This window comes from Manis pentadactyla, chromosome 2 (genome assembly GCF_030020395.1).
Source record: "Manis pentadactyla isolate mManPen7 chromosome 2, mManPen7.hap1, whole genome shotgun sequence".
Lineage (NCBI taxonomy): Eukaryota > Metazoa > Chordata > Mammalia > Pholidota > Manidae > Manis > Manis pentadactyla.
Genome location: NC_080020.1, coordinates 211,418,220 through 211,433,991, shown reverse-complemented (window position 1 = coordinate 211,433,991; position 15,772 = coordinate 211,418,220). Strand labels below are relative to the sequence as shown.

Below are 15,772 nucleotides of genomic sequence, written 5' to 3'. Positions count from 1 at the left end.
ATATACTAGAGCAGCTCACAGAAATCAGGAAAACATGTTTACCAGTTTAATAAAGGATACCATAAGGGATACAAGTTAACAGCCAGATGAAGAGAGACACAGGGAAAGGTCCCCAATAAAGGAGCTTCTGTCCTCATGGAGCTCAGGGCCTGGCTCAGTGGCACGTGGAGGCCTTCTGGTTCCCCAAGCATTAGAAGCTCTCTCTGACCAAGAAGCAGGACAGAACCGAGCAGAGAAAGCAGCATAGAGCAGAGAGAGAGCAAAATGTTCTTCTCAAGGGTTTTTGTGAGGGTTTTTGTAGAGTCATGATAGACAAAATCACTGACCATTGGCTGATACAGCCTCCAGCGCCTGCCCTTGGGTGGGGGTCCAAAAGTCTCTCATTAACATGACAAAACACCCGTTTCACCTTTAAGACTCTACAGTGTTTTCAGAAACTGTGGATGAAGACCAAATGTACCTGGGAAATACATGTTTTAATGTGAGTGACCAAATATGTATTTCTTGTAACTCACTGGATCAGAGAACACTAAGTTCAAATTTCGCTGACAAGCTACTTTCAGAGCAATTAGCAACCTCTGAACAGTTAAAATCCTTACACCCAAAACACTTACTGAACAAAGTCCCCAGTGAGCAGAGCATAATATTCCCAACTGGGGAGATGTTTACTTTCAGACACACTTGCATCTTAGGACAAAAATAAGCAAATGGCTTTATTTTCAAACTCTCCCACAATCTGGCCTGCTCCTGGTTTCCACTGACATCTGGTCCCTCTAGGCAAGTCCAGCCACCTCAGAAGACCTCCCTCACCCCTACAACCCATACCACCTCCCTTTCTCTAAATTCCCATAGAATTTCTCTCTCATTCTAATGGGAAAATATCCTAGATGTGCTACTGTCCTAGACAGTGTTGACTGTCCCCCCTCAACTGCATCGTAACTTACTATAGGTGTGGTAGGATGGTGTACTGGGATACTCATCTGGATTTGTTCTCACTGCATTCTACCCACTCACTCCCACCCTGGCCCCACCCCAACCCTTAACCTCAGCACAGAACTGAGACTTGATGCCCCCTTGCTTCCGGGAAGATGGTACGCAAAAGATGGTGTTCACTGAAAGGATAAGTAGCCTAGAACATGATGGAAAAAGGGAATTCCTCCAACTTGAAAAGACAATGGTGGCAGCCAGTCCTGAAAGTAGCAGGTGTCCAGAGGGTAGCAAGGCCCAAAAGGAATGGCTTTGTGATAGCCATAGGGATGCAGGACCCTGAGCATCAGAGGCTCCCAGCATCACAGGCATCCACCAGCCCGAGAGCAGTGGAGTGCTGAAGGCCTGGTCAGTGATGTACAGCCATGACCAAAAGGCCCAGATGTTTCAGGGCTCTTCTGTGCACCCCGGGATGGCAGAAGCCTCCTGGAACCTCGTGTGGCTATTAAGTAGAAGGAGGACCACCCATCCAGCTGGGGGAATGGGAGTTTAGAAGCTAGTCGAATTTCATAAACAGGGAAATGCAGCACCTCAGTTTATGGAGTATGATTCATATAAGCTTTCTGTGAGTTAAAGTTAATCTACATCTAATGCAGCACTTCTCAAACTCTAAGTGCACAGAAACCACCTCAGGGATCTTGTTAAGATGCAGATTTCAGATGAGAAGGTGTGGAATGGCCTGAGATTCAGCATTTCTAACAGAATTCCAGGTGACATCAACACCCCTTGCCTATGAGCCACACTTTAAGAAGAGGTCTAGGGCAGAGATGAGCAAACTTTTCCTAGAAAGGGCCAGTACAAATTCTGGCTTTGTGGGCCACCTAATCTCCATCACAACTATTCAACTCTGCCATTGTAGCATGAAAACAGCCACAGACAAAATGTAAAGGAATGAGCATGATTTCCCATAAAACTTTAATATATGAAATTTGAATTTCATATAAATTTCATGTGTCACAAAATACTGTGGGGGGTTTTATTTTGAGTATTTTTCACCATTAAAAAAATGAAAAAAAACATTCTTAGCTCACAGGCCATACATAAGCAGCAGGAGGAGAGGACTGGATTGGGCCCATGGGCTAACCCTGGTCTAAGGTGCCCCAAACACTATAGAACCCACAACAGACATCCAGCACTGATTAAATTAGAGGGGTTGCTCAGTTAGCCTATTTTCTATCCTGAAGCTGATTTTCCTTTCCCATTATCCTTCCACTAGTGCTATGCTTGTCAAACAGCGGACACTTTGGGGACAAGTGGATCCTGGCAAATGTACTTCTTCAAAAATCACTTACATGACTTTAAAAGACCGTCCTAAATCCTCCTTCTCCTAATAAGAGGCCCTGTAGAATAACAGGTTCCTGTTTTAGTGAAACAGCTTCTCAAATAAGATTAACCTCCAGCCAGAGTTTTCTGAGCTAAGAGAAAAGTGGCACAAAGAGGGGAGGAAATTCAACATTGCTGAGTGACTCCTAGGAAATTCAAAAGCGATCTTCTCAAACCTTCATCCCACGAATGCGTGTCAAGATTCTCTCCATCCCTCGGCCTCACACGCCACTGTGACTTCCGTCCATCCTGCGGTCCCCTTTCACGTAAGTAGCCATCCTAGAGACACAATTCTGTCTTGCCAGAGATACATAAATGTCGTAAAGCCAAGAGGACCCAGAGGCAGAAGTGGCCAGGGGCCAACAGACAGGCTGGCTGCACACTCCGCTGCCCCTCAGAATCCACCCTGGGCCCGCAGGGCACAGCCCTGGCTTAGGCATCTCCTGCACAGGGCCTCCCACACAGCAGTGCCCCACACGGGTTTCCCGGATGAACTGATGAGCTCTGCCCCCTGGCCAGGTGCAGGGGAACTACCCCCTCCGTCCCCGTACAGAGGCTAGGCACTCAAAGAAAGTGCTTCAAGGAGCTCCCCCTCCCCCGCCTTTCTCACTTGCCAACCATCCCGATCCTGCCCTGCCATAGGCCCAGCATCAAGCAGACCTGTCTCAGAAACTCCACTTATTAGCTCTGTTGACTTGGGCAAGTTATTGGACCATTATGAACCTCAAGTTCCTCAGTAGCAAAATAAGGATCATCAATACATCGTCCAGAGATAATATTTGTAAAAGAACATGTTAAAGCCTGTATGGCTCAGGCCCTGTTTAATCAGAAAGGTGCCAGCCTTAAATACCCACTAAGGCTGCACTGGCAAGCACCAGCTGAATCCCTCAGCCTCCCTACCTCATGGGGTGATTGTAAAGAACGAATGACTTAACACAGATAAAGCACCTACCATTTCTCCCAAATGGTTGTCACATGCCCCTCTCCTCATGGAAACCTCTCCTTTGTGCATAGACTCCTGGCATATAAAGGTGGCCGCAAACCAGTTCCACCTCTAGCACTTCAAGCAGGAAACCTGACAGTCACTTGCACCAGTTATCAGGGCCATGGGCAGAGTTGTCCCTTGGCCCTGCTGGAGCCAGCTTCTCTCTCCAGACAAACCAGCAAACTCCTGAGGGCTCTTCCAGATGGTCCTACCCGCAGAACTCATACCCATCCTGGGCAGCAAGATGGCTGGACTCTCACACTGCTGGGGATACACAGTCAACGTATTTGCAGGAAGATGGCCAACCTGCTGGGAAGGGAGGGCAGTACAGGCACCTCCCAGCACCCAAATACCAGCCCACCCTCCTCAAATCCATGGTAACAAAGACGATACCTCAAAGTGCCACAAGAAAAGAAACCAGGTCACTTCTTTGGCAATTAACTCCAGTGCTGATTTCTCAGGGAAAACCCTGTGACCTCTTACCCCTCACAAAGGCATGGTGTCCACAGGAAAGATCCAGATGATGCTCTGGAATAGCCCTGACTTACTCCCTGAGAAGACCTCATACACTTCAGGTAGGGCCTTACAGGGGCCACTCAATACATATCAGCTCTCTTAACTTCCTCGAGACATCAGGAAACAAGAAAACAACTTGATTATAGATCAATAAACAAATATGCTTTTTGTTTGACTGGGGAAAATGATAAATCTTGGCACAGAAAGAAAAGAAAGGAAACTGCACATTATAAAAAGGAATATGTCTTAAAAAGTAGAAAATATCCCAAATGCAGCTTATTTATAATTATTTGTTTTTAGTGCTAATAATCTAATTAGCAGTCAATCCAATGTATCCTTTATTATCAGCTGATCCATAATTACTGCTGCATGCTGAGTATTTTCCCTGCACATGATAGCTTTCAACTCCTCAGCACAAACAACCAAGTAATTGGTGCTATTATGCTAGATATAGGATTATTCCTCTCTGAGGAGTGCTGCTAGGAGTGTTTAGCCATCCACTATGACCCATGCAATTTCTGCATCTGTTGATCAAGTCCTATCTCCTCTTTAAGCAGTCCTGAGGCATGTACCTAAAGCGCCTTAACACTCTCAAGAATGTGATCACTTGGAGGCTTCCTTCTTTCAAGTTTAGCCCTGAAACCAGAAACATTCCCAGTCATCTGTAGGAGGCAATGTTCATAAGGTTGTCAAATGGTGCTAAAGGCACAATATATTTCTCTTTGAAAATGCTATAAAGTTTTCTCTTTGAATACTGTCTGAAAATGACTTACCCTGGAAGAAATAGCTTCTAGTAGAAAACTATTTCATTCAACTGCTTCTGTTCTAAACAAGATGTGTGTAATTCTGGGAAGCAGAACAAAGGAATAAGGGCTGGTTGCTACTGCAAAGATATATGCAAGTCATCACTTTCAAGAGAGCAGACTGGGCGTGTATGTGAGGAGAAAGAGGGAAGCATGGGGTGAGCGTGGTGAAGTGGAGAGAGGGTAGCTCTGGCACCGATAGATCTGGTTTGAAATTCGGGTCTTCCACTTACGGGCAGCAAAAGTGGGAAAGTCACGGCTTCCCTAAACCTTGATGTTCCTCATCTGGAAAATGAAGCCAGCAATGCCTACCGCACAGGGTTGTTATGAAGAAGAGATGACTAACAGAGGAAGCCCCTGGCATTTACTAGGGCCTCAGATTGTTACTTCTTTGCCTTTTTCCCTGGATGCCCAAAAAAGGAGAGAGAAGCTAGTTTTCTACAGGCCAGTAGCCTGTGCCATAAAATTCCATTCTCTGCAAACAAGCCTCTACCTCTTACCTCTAATCATAAGTGGATTTCAGCCCAGATTCCTTACGGGGCAGCTGTACCAGTCAAAGCCCTACTTGCATTTCCCAATGCCCTGAAGGCCTCCCACTGCACCCATTCCCGGAGGATCCTCCCCATCTTCCTGTGATCCAGCAAGTAAAGGGTTAACACTCAGCACAGACTTGGTTGACTGTGCCTGTCCCATACCAGTTGTTAAATGTTTCCCTCTCTATAAAAGGGAGTGCGACTTGGGAAAATGGAAAGACATATCAAGACTTCTCTCCAAAAATTCTCTTATCCAGGAAATGGAAACCAGAGGCTAATAAAAAGAATGAAAACTGCTATTCTCTGCCCGCAAATGAGGTGCTAAACCTGAGTCAGAAGCCACACATTCAGTTCAGATTTTTTTTAACCTTTCACTGCAGTGGAATATACTAACATAAAAGAACATGCATGCGGTGAATTTTCACAAAGTGAACACACCCCGGTAACCACCACACAGATCAAGAAACTAAATAGTTCCGATTTGTCCCAAATGCACCCTCCTACCCCAGTCTCCTCCTAGTCATGAACTTCAACAGAGGGTCACCATGAAGCTGACTTCTAACACCATAGATAAGTTTTGCCTGTTCTCGTATTTTATATAAATAGAATCTCACAGCCCGCAGACCAAATCTGGCCTGCCTGTCACCTGTTTTAGCACATCCTGCAAACTGAGAATGGATTTTCCATTTATAAATATTTGAAAATAACACTAAAAGTAGAGCAATATTTCATGAGATGGGAAGAATATTTCAGTGTCCATTAAGAAACTTTTATTGCACCACAGTCACACCCATTTGCTTACATACTGTCTTTCACTGTAGAATAGCAGAGGCAAGTAGTTACAACAGAAACCTAAAAAAACAAAAATACTATCTGGCCCTTTACACAAAAGTGTGCCGACTCCAATTCAAGCACATGACACTCATTGAAATATGAATGCATTCTGTTGGGTTTATAGCTAGAAACACAATTGCAGGGTCATAGGTATACATTACACATTCAGCTTTACTAGATACTACCCTTAAGTTTCCCAAACTATATGCTTAGTTTAAAAGAAAAGCTAAACCTGGGGCAGAAACTATAATCTCAGTTTGAAGACAGGCAGGGAGAATTACAGGGAGTTGATCTGATCCAGAATTGAGCAAATGACTAGAAAACCATCAAGGCTTGAGTGGAAAGGAAAATACCAACATTATTTAGGTTTACTTGTTTTTTGTTCTTACTTCATGCACACGCTTTAAAAACATGGTCCACTTTAATGTTGCCATGCTCTATAGAACGGACAAGAGTGTAAAAGTCGTGTTCCTGCTTGGGATCTTGGAGTAGAGACTGACTTTGTCATGCAGGCTAGGAAACAAAAGCACCACCATGAGCCCTTCAGTAGTTTACTCAAATTGCAGACAAAATATTCAAGAAGACATTAGCAGCTCCTGATTTTATGTTTTCGTAAGTTTAAACATATGCATGGGCAGCAACTCCATTAATTCACACCCAACCTCCAAAGCAGCCACACAGAGGCTGAGCCTGGTACTGGACAGAAGTAGCTGTCTGTCTCCTGGGTAAACTGAGTAATCATCAATGGGCCTTCCCAGCTGAAGAGCACAACACAGGCTGGGCGCCCTCTGTCTTCCAGAAGGGAGGATCTCAGGTGATGCTGTGCCTTCTAAAGGTGCTTCCCTGGAGTCATGCCCCCACACATGGGCCTTGCATTTCAAATAGGATGTATTGGGTTCTTTCAAATGACATTTTCCTCTTAGAGGGGAATTGCTTCTGATTGTTTAAGGACCACATTCATCATGAAAGGGATTCAAATCAACAGTGTCTGTCTTAATTGCATAATGTTGACTTCTGAGTTTAGCAGCCTCAAGAATGACAGCAGAGCCTCGTTTCCTGCTGTCCAACTGCCTGCTGCCAGGAGGGACGTGACTGGTGAGGATGGGCTCACACACAAGGGGACAGAGCCAGTGCCGACTGTGGGACTGAAGGGCTGGAAGACCCCAAGTCTGCCTCTCTGGCCCAGCATCTCCCCACAGCCCAAGGCAGTATCCTGGGGAATGTCTCCATAGGACTGCAGATGAGGTAAACTTGACCTAGCCTGGAGAAAACCCAAAGTCCTCCTGGCCCCCTGCGACCCTCCAGAGATGGCCCCATGGTCCCTTCTGTGTGGAGTTCCCTTCCCAATGCAGAAGAGCAACACTGGGGTTTAATCAGAGGTAGGGAGTCACTGCTCAGCAAGAGCACGAGCTTCTTGTCCCTATGAAAATATACGTACAACATGCACTTATCTGAAGTAGATTTCATTTCCTCTGGAACTAACCAGAAGTTGAGCATGGGCATCGCAGGAACAGCATGTGCTTCACCATCAAAAGAGCGAGTTCAAGGCCACTTACTGGTCAGGCAAGCCTACCGACATCCTCCCTCTTATAACCTCAGCCTCATCGTATTTCAGAAAATGAGAATAACGATAGCATCCACCTCATGGGGTTGCAGTGAAGACTAAATAAGGCATTTGAGAATAAAAACACTTTGCAAACTGTAAAACATCACATGACATGGTGGAGGAAAGAAGTTACCTTCTAACTTCCCATTCCTGATTCACCTTTAATTAGTCAAGCCTTTCAGCCAGTTCCTCTCCTAATCAAGACCACTGGCCCACCCTAAGGACCTTAGTCAATTCAGCACCCATCTGGCAGCCATCAATTGGCCATCTATTAGCAGTCAATTATCTGAGTAGCTTAATTAATCCATGGACCACGTGGCCTAATCTCCGAGATCCTAGAAAACAATGAGCCTGAAATATAGGCGCCAGCTAATTTTTCAATGGCCATCAAGGAATCGGGTGTCCATTATGCCTGCATGTTGCAGCTGCGAGGGGTGGGCACATAAATATTGATTGGACCAGTCTCTGGCTTGGGGGGAGGCCGGTAATGAATTATTAAAGTGTACTCTGAGGAACAAGAGAAGCTACATAAATCTTCAGCCCGGACCATAGGGAAGACAATCCTAATTCCTACACCTTAGTGAGGATAGAAAAAAGGGACAGTTTATCTCTTTGGAGAAAGCTTGTCAAGATGGGGCAATCAAACCAGCCCTATAGATGTTTCCCACTCTCTCCTGGCCCGGAATGAGATGCAAATTGGGTTTAAACAAAGAGATCATTAGAAAGGAGGCAGCTGGGCCCTTGTTCCCTGCCCCTCAGCATTCAGATCCAACAGCAGGAACATGTGAGTGTGGTGCTCTCCCCTGCATTTCCTTGAAAGATCTCTGTAGTGCTTACAGTTAAGAAGACAAGTGACTTGAGGAGAATTTAATTATTTTTTTTAAGTGCCTAATCTTGTTTTCGAAAAATGGTATGCAGAAGAGACTCTGTACTAGAAATCGGCATTGTCTGGGAGGCAGTGGGACAGATGCCCCTTTATTGCTGCAATAAGGGCTCCTGCTGATAAAAGGGCTTCCGAGGATAATGGCTCAGGGTGGCCCAGGGCAGCCCAAAGTGACTTCCCTCCTTCAGAAAAAACTGACTTTCCGTCCAGAGCAGCAGCAGCAGGCTGCTCCTGACCTTGGTTGGAGCCTCCAGGGAAGCACTAGGCTCCTCTCTCCCCTGACTTCTTTCTGAGACTCCTGCCAAGTGCCCTGGGGCTCTTTGCTCAGGCCCCACTAGCTTCAGGAGATGTTAAGACAGAGAAGAAGAAAGTGAGAAGGGAGGTGGGAAAGGAAGGGAAGCAAAGCAGAAGACTCCCTAGGTGGCACAGAAATTGCTCACACCATAGAGATCTCTTCTCTCTTCCCTACCAGCTTCCTAGTGTAGGTCCTGTGATGGCAGCAGCTGCTGCCAAAAGCAAAGACTGCTGCCCCAGAAGGTCACATCAGGCCATTTATTCTGATATACCAAAATACCAGAGCCAGCAAATTTCAGGAGCTTCTGCAGAACTCCCCAGGGTACCAGCATCCGTGTGTGTGTGTGTGTGTGTGTTCTCTCAACATCTGAGGATGTGCAGACTGATGTATTTTTTGGTTAATCAAGTGTTTCTGGTAAAATAATTAAAAGATAAGTAATAGACACAGAGTATGCATGGTATAATTATTTATAGCCATGAGGTCTCACTTCAGAATTACTCACAAGTAACCTGAAACAACTCAGACTGCGGCAAGTCAAGTGGGAGGCAGGTAGGGCTGCTGAGTAGCATGCTGCTCCCATTTCACAGTGGAGGAGACAGAGCCCAGAAGAGAGGATTTGAGTTTTCCCTGGCACTGGCAGTCGCAGAAAGACACCTGGGCTGCCACATGCATAAGAAAAGCCAAAAGGTGAAAAGGAAACCACGTTTGATTATGAAATGAAGGGAGCTTCCAGGAGAGGGTTGGGCTCTCCATCTCTTGACTCTAAGGGAACAGTGTGAGTCTCTGAGGTCCAAATGAGAATGGCTGACCCCACAGCTCAGGGCCACTGCAGGCAATTGAGAAGAGTCAGCAGCCAGCTGTAGAGGGCGCAGCACGTCCAAACTCATGTCCCCAAACAGATGGCAGGTCTATCATGCTGTCCTCTGGGGTGGATTGTGCACAAGCCGAGACAGGGTTCACAGACCACCCCCTGAAAGAGGAACTGGGGATTTATCCCTGCTTTTTAATTCATATTTTTTTCCAAAAAAAAAATGCATCAGGGACTTTGAGATGCTCTGGAAGAGAGACAAAACTGTATACATTAGAAGCTAAACAAGGGCACAGCAACACATTTCTTCAAAATGTGTTCCCAGATGCCTGATAACAGATAAGACTATTTTGGAAATTTGGGATGGGAGAGGTGTGGGAAAGGATGCAGGCATAAGCCAGGTTGTGTGGAAATCCTGGGCCTCAGGTATCAGCCAATGGCAGCCTCATTCTGTCCCTGTTTAGTTTATAAATGACCTCTGATGAGTGGAAATTAACACTTGTAAATGATACAAACAGAGGAGCAACCTTGAAAAGGGGGAGTCTCTAGACAGGCTGGAGTCTTGTGACATGGCTTCCCTTGTTTGAGCAGGTATCATTCTGTGGAACATTTGAGAGGATTTTGTTTCCCAAAGCACCAGGCCATTTAAGGGAACAAGGATTTTGGGGGCAAGAGAGAGCATGCCCCATTCTGACTCAAAGAGATGCCCCTGGAACAGATCCGTAGGTCCCAGGGGAGAGGGCTGGCTGAGAAAGCAAGCTGGGACAGCGTACACCACCCAGCAAGCCAAACCCGACCCAGGGCAGAGAAATTCCCACCGGCTTGATGGTATGGGGGCTCACAGTTTGTTTGTTTCAAAAAATAAAAAAACTTGTAGATCTCTGAAAAGCAAAAACAGTCTATTTCTTGAATACTTGTTACATATGTATTGCACAGCCTCCCAGAGCAGCTGCAGCTGAACTACAGGCACCACCACCCCTGTGCCTGCTCCAGGGCAACCTGAGAGGAGGGAACAACATAGCGCCCAGCACAGGCGCCCGCACACACGGGAGGAAGGCAGGATGAGCAGCTGAGAGTGCACCACCTCTGGCCGGGACAGGGTCAAAATTCCTGGGACAGGATCCAGGATTCATGCATGGAGCATCAGCAGATTAATAGAGTCTCTCTCAAATGCATGAGTTCTTATAAATGGGAGAAATTATCTCCTAAATGGGGAATAGAATAACAGTGTCATACACTTAAAGCATTTGTGGTATGCAAATATTACAGGAAGACAAGCTCTTTTCTAATAGTGTTTGCTGTATTTCTAGTACATTCACATGGGCCTGAGGCACTTTATTCCAAGCCTTTACGTTTCCAATACCTTCCTCAAAAAGTACCCTCAGGCCTCAAATTCTTTTGCTTCTACTAAATCCTAATCCCCTGGTCTAAATTTCATTTCTTGGAAATAAGATACAAATCTCCTGGGTTTATTTTTTTTTAATTCTGTCAATTACTGTACAATTCCCCAAACAGCAAACAAATGATAGGGGAGAGAAAAAAATGAGAAAAATTTTCAGGCACTTTTAGGAGTGTAGTATTTATCACTAAAATACAGATTGAATTAAAACACCAAACTTGTTACATGATTTTCAATTAGGAATTAGAGCTTTGCTGAATTTAGGGGTGGAGGACCTGGTAAAAGAATCGAATCAACATTAAAAAGTCAAACTTAAAGAAATCTTTACTTGAGCTATGAATAGTGCCAGCCCTTTTTGAAACTAAGAAAAAAAAAATCCAGTTTTCTGAAACCAGGAGTGTAGCATGCCTTGTCTCTATCACTCAGACTGTGACCAGGCATGGTTCGACTCTATTATCAGGGCCACCATGGAGATCCACGACTAGGGGAATGAGGTTTCCCGAAGAGGAAGAAGGGCCCAGGAGCCCGGTCCCAGAACTTACTACAGATCCCAGTGAAGGCAGTTTGCTTAATGGAAACTAAAAGCTGACAGGCCCTCAGCGGGGAGACCTGACCACAGCCCTCTCCTCTCTGATCCCTCCACCATTCCCAACTTCTCCACCTATTTTTAAGGGAAGGGAGCCCACTGCTCTTGCTTTGGAAAACAAGCTAACTCCCTCTGCCACACTGGGAACAAGCAGAGGCAGGATGAAAACTTCCCCCAAGGCTCTGATGTGCCCAAGACAAGAGCTTGGCCCTTGACTAGACACAAGCGCTTCCTAGGAAAATCTAGGATACTGAGCCCATTCAAAACCTGAGTATTTGCCCTACAAGACCCAAATTCCTACTGTTGGGAAAACAATCTCTACCCTGCCGCCTGGTTACTAACCCAACGTGGCTCCAACCACCTGCTACCACTGGGCCAACCTCCCATGGCCTCTCCCCGCCAGGGTGGGCTCTGTCCAGCTGTGCCATCCCTAACCCCACCCTACCCCTGCAAGGGCAGACCCAGGCCAGCCACACAGCAGAGGGTGGTCCCATTCCATTCCATTCTTGTCCCTGACACCGCCGCTCAATAACAGCCATGTTTTCTTGGGCCAATTGCGTAATTTCGTTACTCAGTCTCATCTGCAGAAAAGTATTATCTGCCTTAGGTGGTTGTGGTAAAGGCCAAATGAGCTAGCCTACGTGAAAAAGAAGTTGTGAATTTACAAAGCACCATAAAAATACTAGTTACTGTTATTTCACATGAACGCACACGCTCACACATGCTTGGTCCACGAGGAACTCAAGAAGAATGGTATTTGGCCATATTTACATGGGGCCGACCAAATCACAAAAAAATCAAGACTTGATATTCTTCATCCAGCTCCCAAAAGCCATCCATCAACAGGCTAATTCACACTCACATGGAGCACTTACAAGATACTGATTCTAGGACCTTCTCCCAAACCCACAGAATTATAATCTCTGCAATAAACCCCAAAACATATAAGTCAAACCAGCTCTCCAAATAATTCTGACAGGCAGTCAGGTTTGGAAACCAACAGCACTCCTTCAGACCAGTCATGCAAATTTCCTATATAGATCTGTCATGGGAATTAAACTGTGCTGGTGCTAAGAGGGGACCTCTCCTTTGTCTCTCCACTTCTCTCCTCAGATACTTATACACTAAGATACAGAGGGGTGCTTATCCACAAATGCACACAACACATATATGCAGACACACAAAGTCATACTTGCAGGTGAAAAACTGGAAGGAGAAATAGACTAGCAAAAAGAAGAGGGCACCTAAAAATAAAAAGTACCATGATGTAAAAAATCTATAGAATTCATGGTTATAAAGGATATAGAAAACAGGGGAAAAGGAAGCATAAGATATTAACACAAAGAGCAAGTGGCCAAAATAGAAAACCCTACCCCTCTTCATGACTGCATAGCACGATGTCCAGACTTCCAATATTAAGACCACTCCCTCCACCCCACCCCATTATTCATTTGTTTGTAATTCTGCCTCAACCAGGAACTTGTAAGATCCCCCTGTTCCATACCACAAAGGGCAGGGACATGGTGTACTCATTGTAGCAGCCCCCAAACCTAGCACAAAGCCTGACATACAGCTGCCTTCAGTAAATGTGTATTCAGCACACGCCAAGCTGAGAAGCAGCAGGTAAGAAAGAAGCACAGAGTGCACAGAGGAGGAGATCTCCTGTCCCAGCTCCCCAGTGTAAACTAAGAATAAGTAAGCTTAAGATAATGAGGTTCAAGCAAAACAGAAAGTTCAGGTCCCTGCAGACATCATTAACTGCATCAGGAGAGCAGAACCACCTAAGGGAATAGAAGAAAACTCTCCAGATCTAGGAGTAGGACTGGGGTCAGAAAATTGATCCAGTGCTCTAAGGGCTGTTTGAAGTCACCACCAGTCTGATGTGGTCTCTCCCCTGCTTGGTCCTCCTCCAAGGACCCCTAGCAACCAAAAGGTCCTATGGAACATGATCCTTACACACCTCCCCGTCTCATCCTTCCCATTAGCCACATGCTTTGTGCTCAAATTCTGCCAAACTCACACACTGTGCTTTGTCATTCCTGAGCCTGTGTGGTGCAGTTAACCTCTATCTGAAATGCCCTCCCTACCTGCTGGCAAACGTCCTATTCATCCTTCTCAAACTCAGCTTTATTATGTCCTCCTCCACCAAGAAGACCCCAGGCTCCCATGACACCCAGGGCACTGAGCCCTGCTGGCCCTCAGAGCCCACTGAATCCTGCTCCATTCACGAGCAAATCCTCCACCTCCAGAGAGTGAGTTCTGCATTACTGTACCCACAGCATGCAGCACCCTGCCTGGCACACAGCAGACCCCCAATCAATGCTTGTGGAACTCAGCTGAGCACTGGCAAGGCCACAAAACCTCAGTGCCAGAAGACTTAGTTAAAGGGATTTGAGAGGCACCTTAATATAGTGAAAGATTCTGAGTATCAGAGGTGTGAGTTCCAACTGGGAGTGACTTAAGGCAATGTACTTCAACACTGAACCTATTCCTTAATCTATGATACCACCCAACTTAACTACTTAGGAAGAAGCACCCAGGACACGCCTGGCACCTACTCTGTGCTGAACCTACTGGAGAGGCTCCCCTCTCTCCACTCTCCCCTCTCTTGCCAGTTTCCTGCTTCGGACCGTAAGCTCCCCAAAGGCTTTTTCCCAGGCCCTGGAGGACTGCTTGGGACCTAGTTCATAAATTGCCTAGCTGTTCAGGAAACCCTCAGATGCCTCCTTCTGTGCCACATGGCCTTGTCTGTGGAAGAGGAGATTGAGGAACCCCGGGGGTGGGGGCTCTGAATTAAAGGTAAGAGCCTGTGGGGAGAACCTTCTGGCTTAGCCCAGATGAACACAAGGGCCAGGAGTTGGAAAAGCCACTTGGATTCTCATTCCCCCAACTAACCACCAAAACCAAGGCGTCTGTTTTTACAGGCTCTTTAGTGGTGTTCAGGATACATTCAACTTCCAGGGCAGTTGAAAAGCTCGGGGACAATTATAAAGCAAGGGAGGCGACAGGCCGGGTGGGCCTGCAGCCGCCCGGAAGGCTGCAGGGCGCTCGCCCGCGATGCACACGCGCGCGCGGCGCGCCCGAGCCGCCGGCCTCCCGCTGCCGGGCCTGGCAGCTGCGGGAAGGAAGGAGGTCAGCGCAACCGCCAGACTTCTCGCGGGCGCCTGCACCGGCCGGCCCCGCCACCCGACCTAACCACCCACGACTCTCCCGCAGCGTCCGGGGACCACCACCGCCTGGGCTGCTTGGCCGCAGAGCCCCCTCCGCCCCGGGACCCCGGCGCGCTGCCCAAGTTGAGATCCCCTCTCTGCCCGCGAGCGCGCCCACCACCCACACGCACTCCCGCTTGCCCACACCGCGGCTCGGAGATGCCTCCCAGCTTTTCTCAATCCTGAAAGATCACACTGTAGCCGCACCCGGCGCCCAGTTACCTGCTCGCAGCCAGACTCCCGCCCTGGCTTCCCGCGAGCCCGCACACCCGGCGCGCGAACTGCGCGCTCTCCTGCCCAACACTGCCCCGCGCCCAGCACGCCGCCAAACCCCCTACCTTGGGAGTCTGCACTTCAGGTCCCGGCGGCACATCTAACTTCTTCTTGGTTACCCAGAAGAACAGCAGCACGGTGATCCAGAGCACGCCGACGATCGGCAGCGCCAAGCGGCGTGTCAGGCGCCGCATGGTCCCCTTTGCCTGGTCTCCGCGGCACTCCGCCCCTGGGGCACCCCCTGGCGGTCGGGGTCGGCGGGGCAGGAGTCAGGGAGAGCGCCTTCCTCCGGGGCGCGGAACCCTAGAATCCAGGTGGAGGGAAGGCAGGATCCTTCTAGGCGCCCCGCCCACTTGGAGAGCAGCGAGTGGACGGGGGAGGGGGGCCACAGGGCGCCCCGAGGCACGGCAGGGAGGGGCCGAAGAACAGCCTAGCTGGACGCCCGCTCCAGCCGGAGAAGCGCGGTGGTAGCCGAGATACTCCCCGAGCCGCCACCGCCGCGAGAACTGACTCGAGCTGCCAGGAGAGAGGAAGCCGAGGCTGTGCCCGGCACCCCGGGAGCAACACAAAAGCGGAGAGGAGGGAGCGAAGCTGAGGGTGGGCCCGACAGACAGACCGACTCCGAGGGAGCCCTGGCGGGACCAAGCTGCACTCTAAGAGGGGGTGCTACCGCCTCCCGCCGACCGAGGTGCACGGTGCTGCTCTGGGGCCGCCTGCGCGGAGCCCTGGGCG

At 48.0% G+C, this 15,772-nt stretch overlaps 1 protein-coding gene across 3 annotated transcripts in view; it reads right to left on the bottom strand.

Moving 5' to 3' along the window:
• Positions 1 to 15,772, bottom strand: part of GALNT14 (polypeptide N-acetylgalactosaminyltransferase 14) — a 202,957-nt gene extending 187,185 nt beyond the window's left edge. For 2 of the 3 annotated variants that reach the window (XM_036903619.2, XM_036903620.2), the window contains exon 1: positions 15,106 to 15,772. In XM_036903619.2, the coding sequence (XP_036759514.1) occupies positions 15,106 to 15,234 (129 nt within the window). In that variant the 5' untranslated portion in view covers positions 15,235 to 15,772. The remainder of the gene's footprint in view (positions 1 to 15,105) is intronic. The other variant, XM_036903618.2, reaches the window with a different exon arrangement.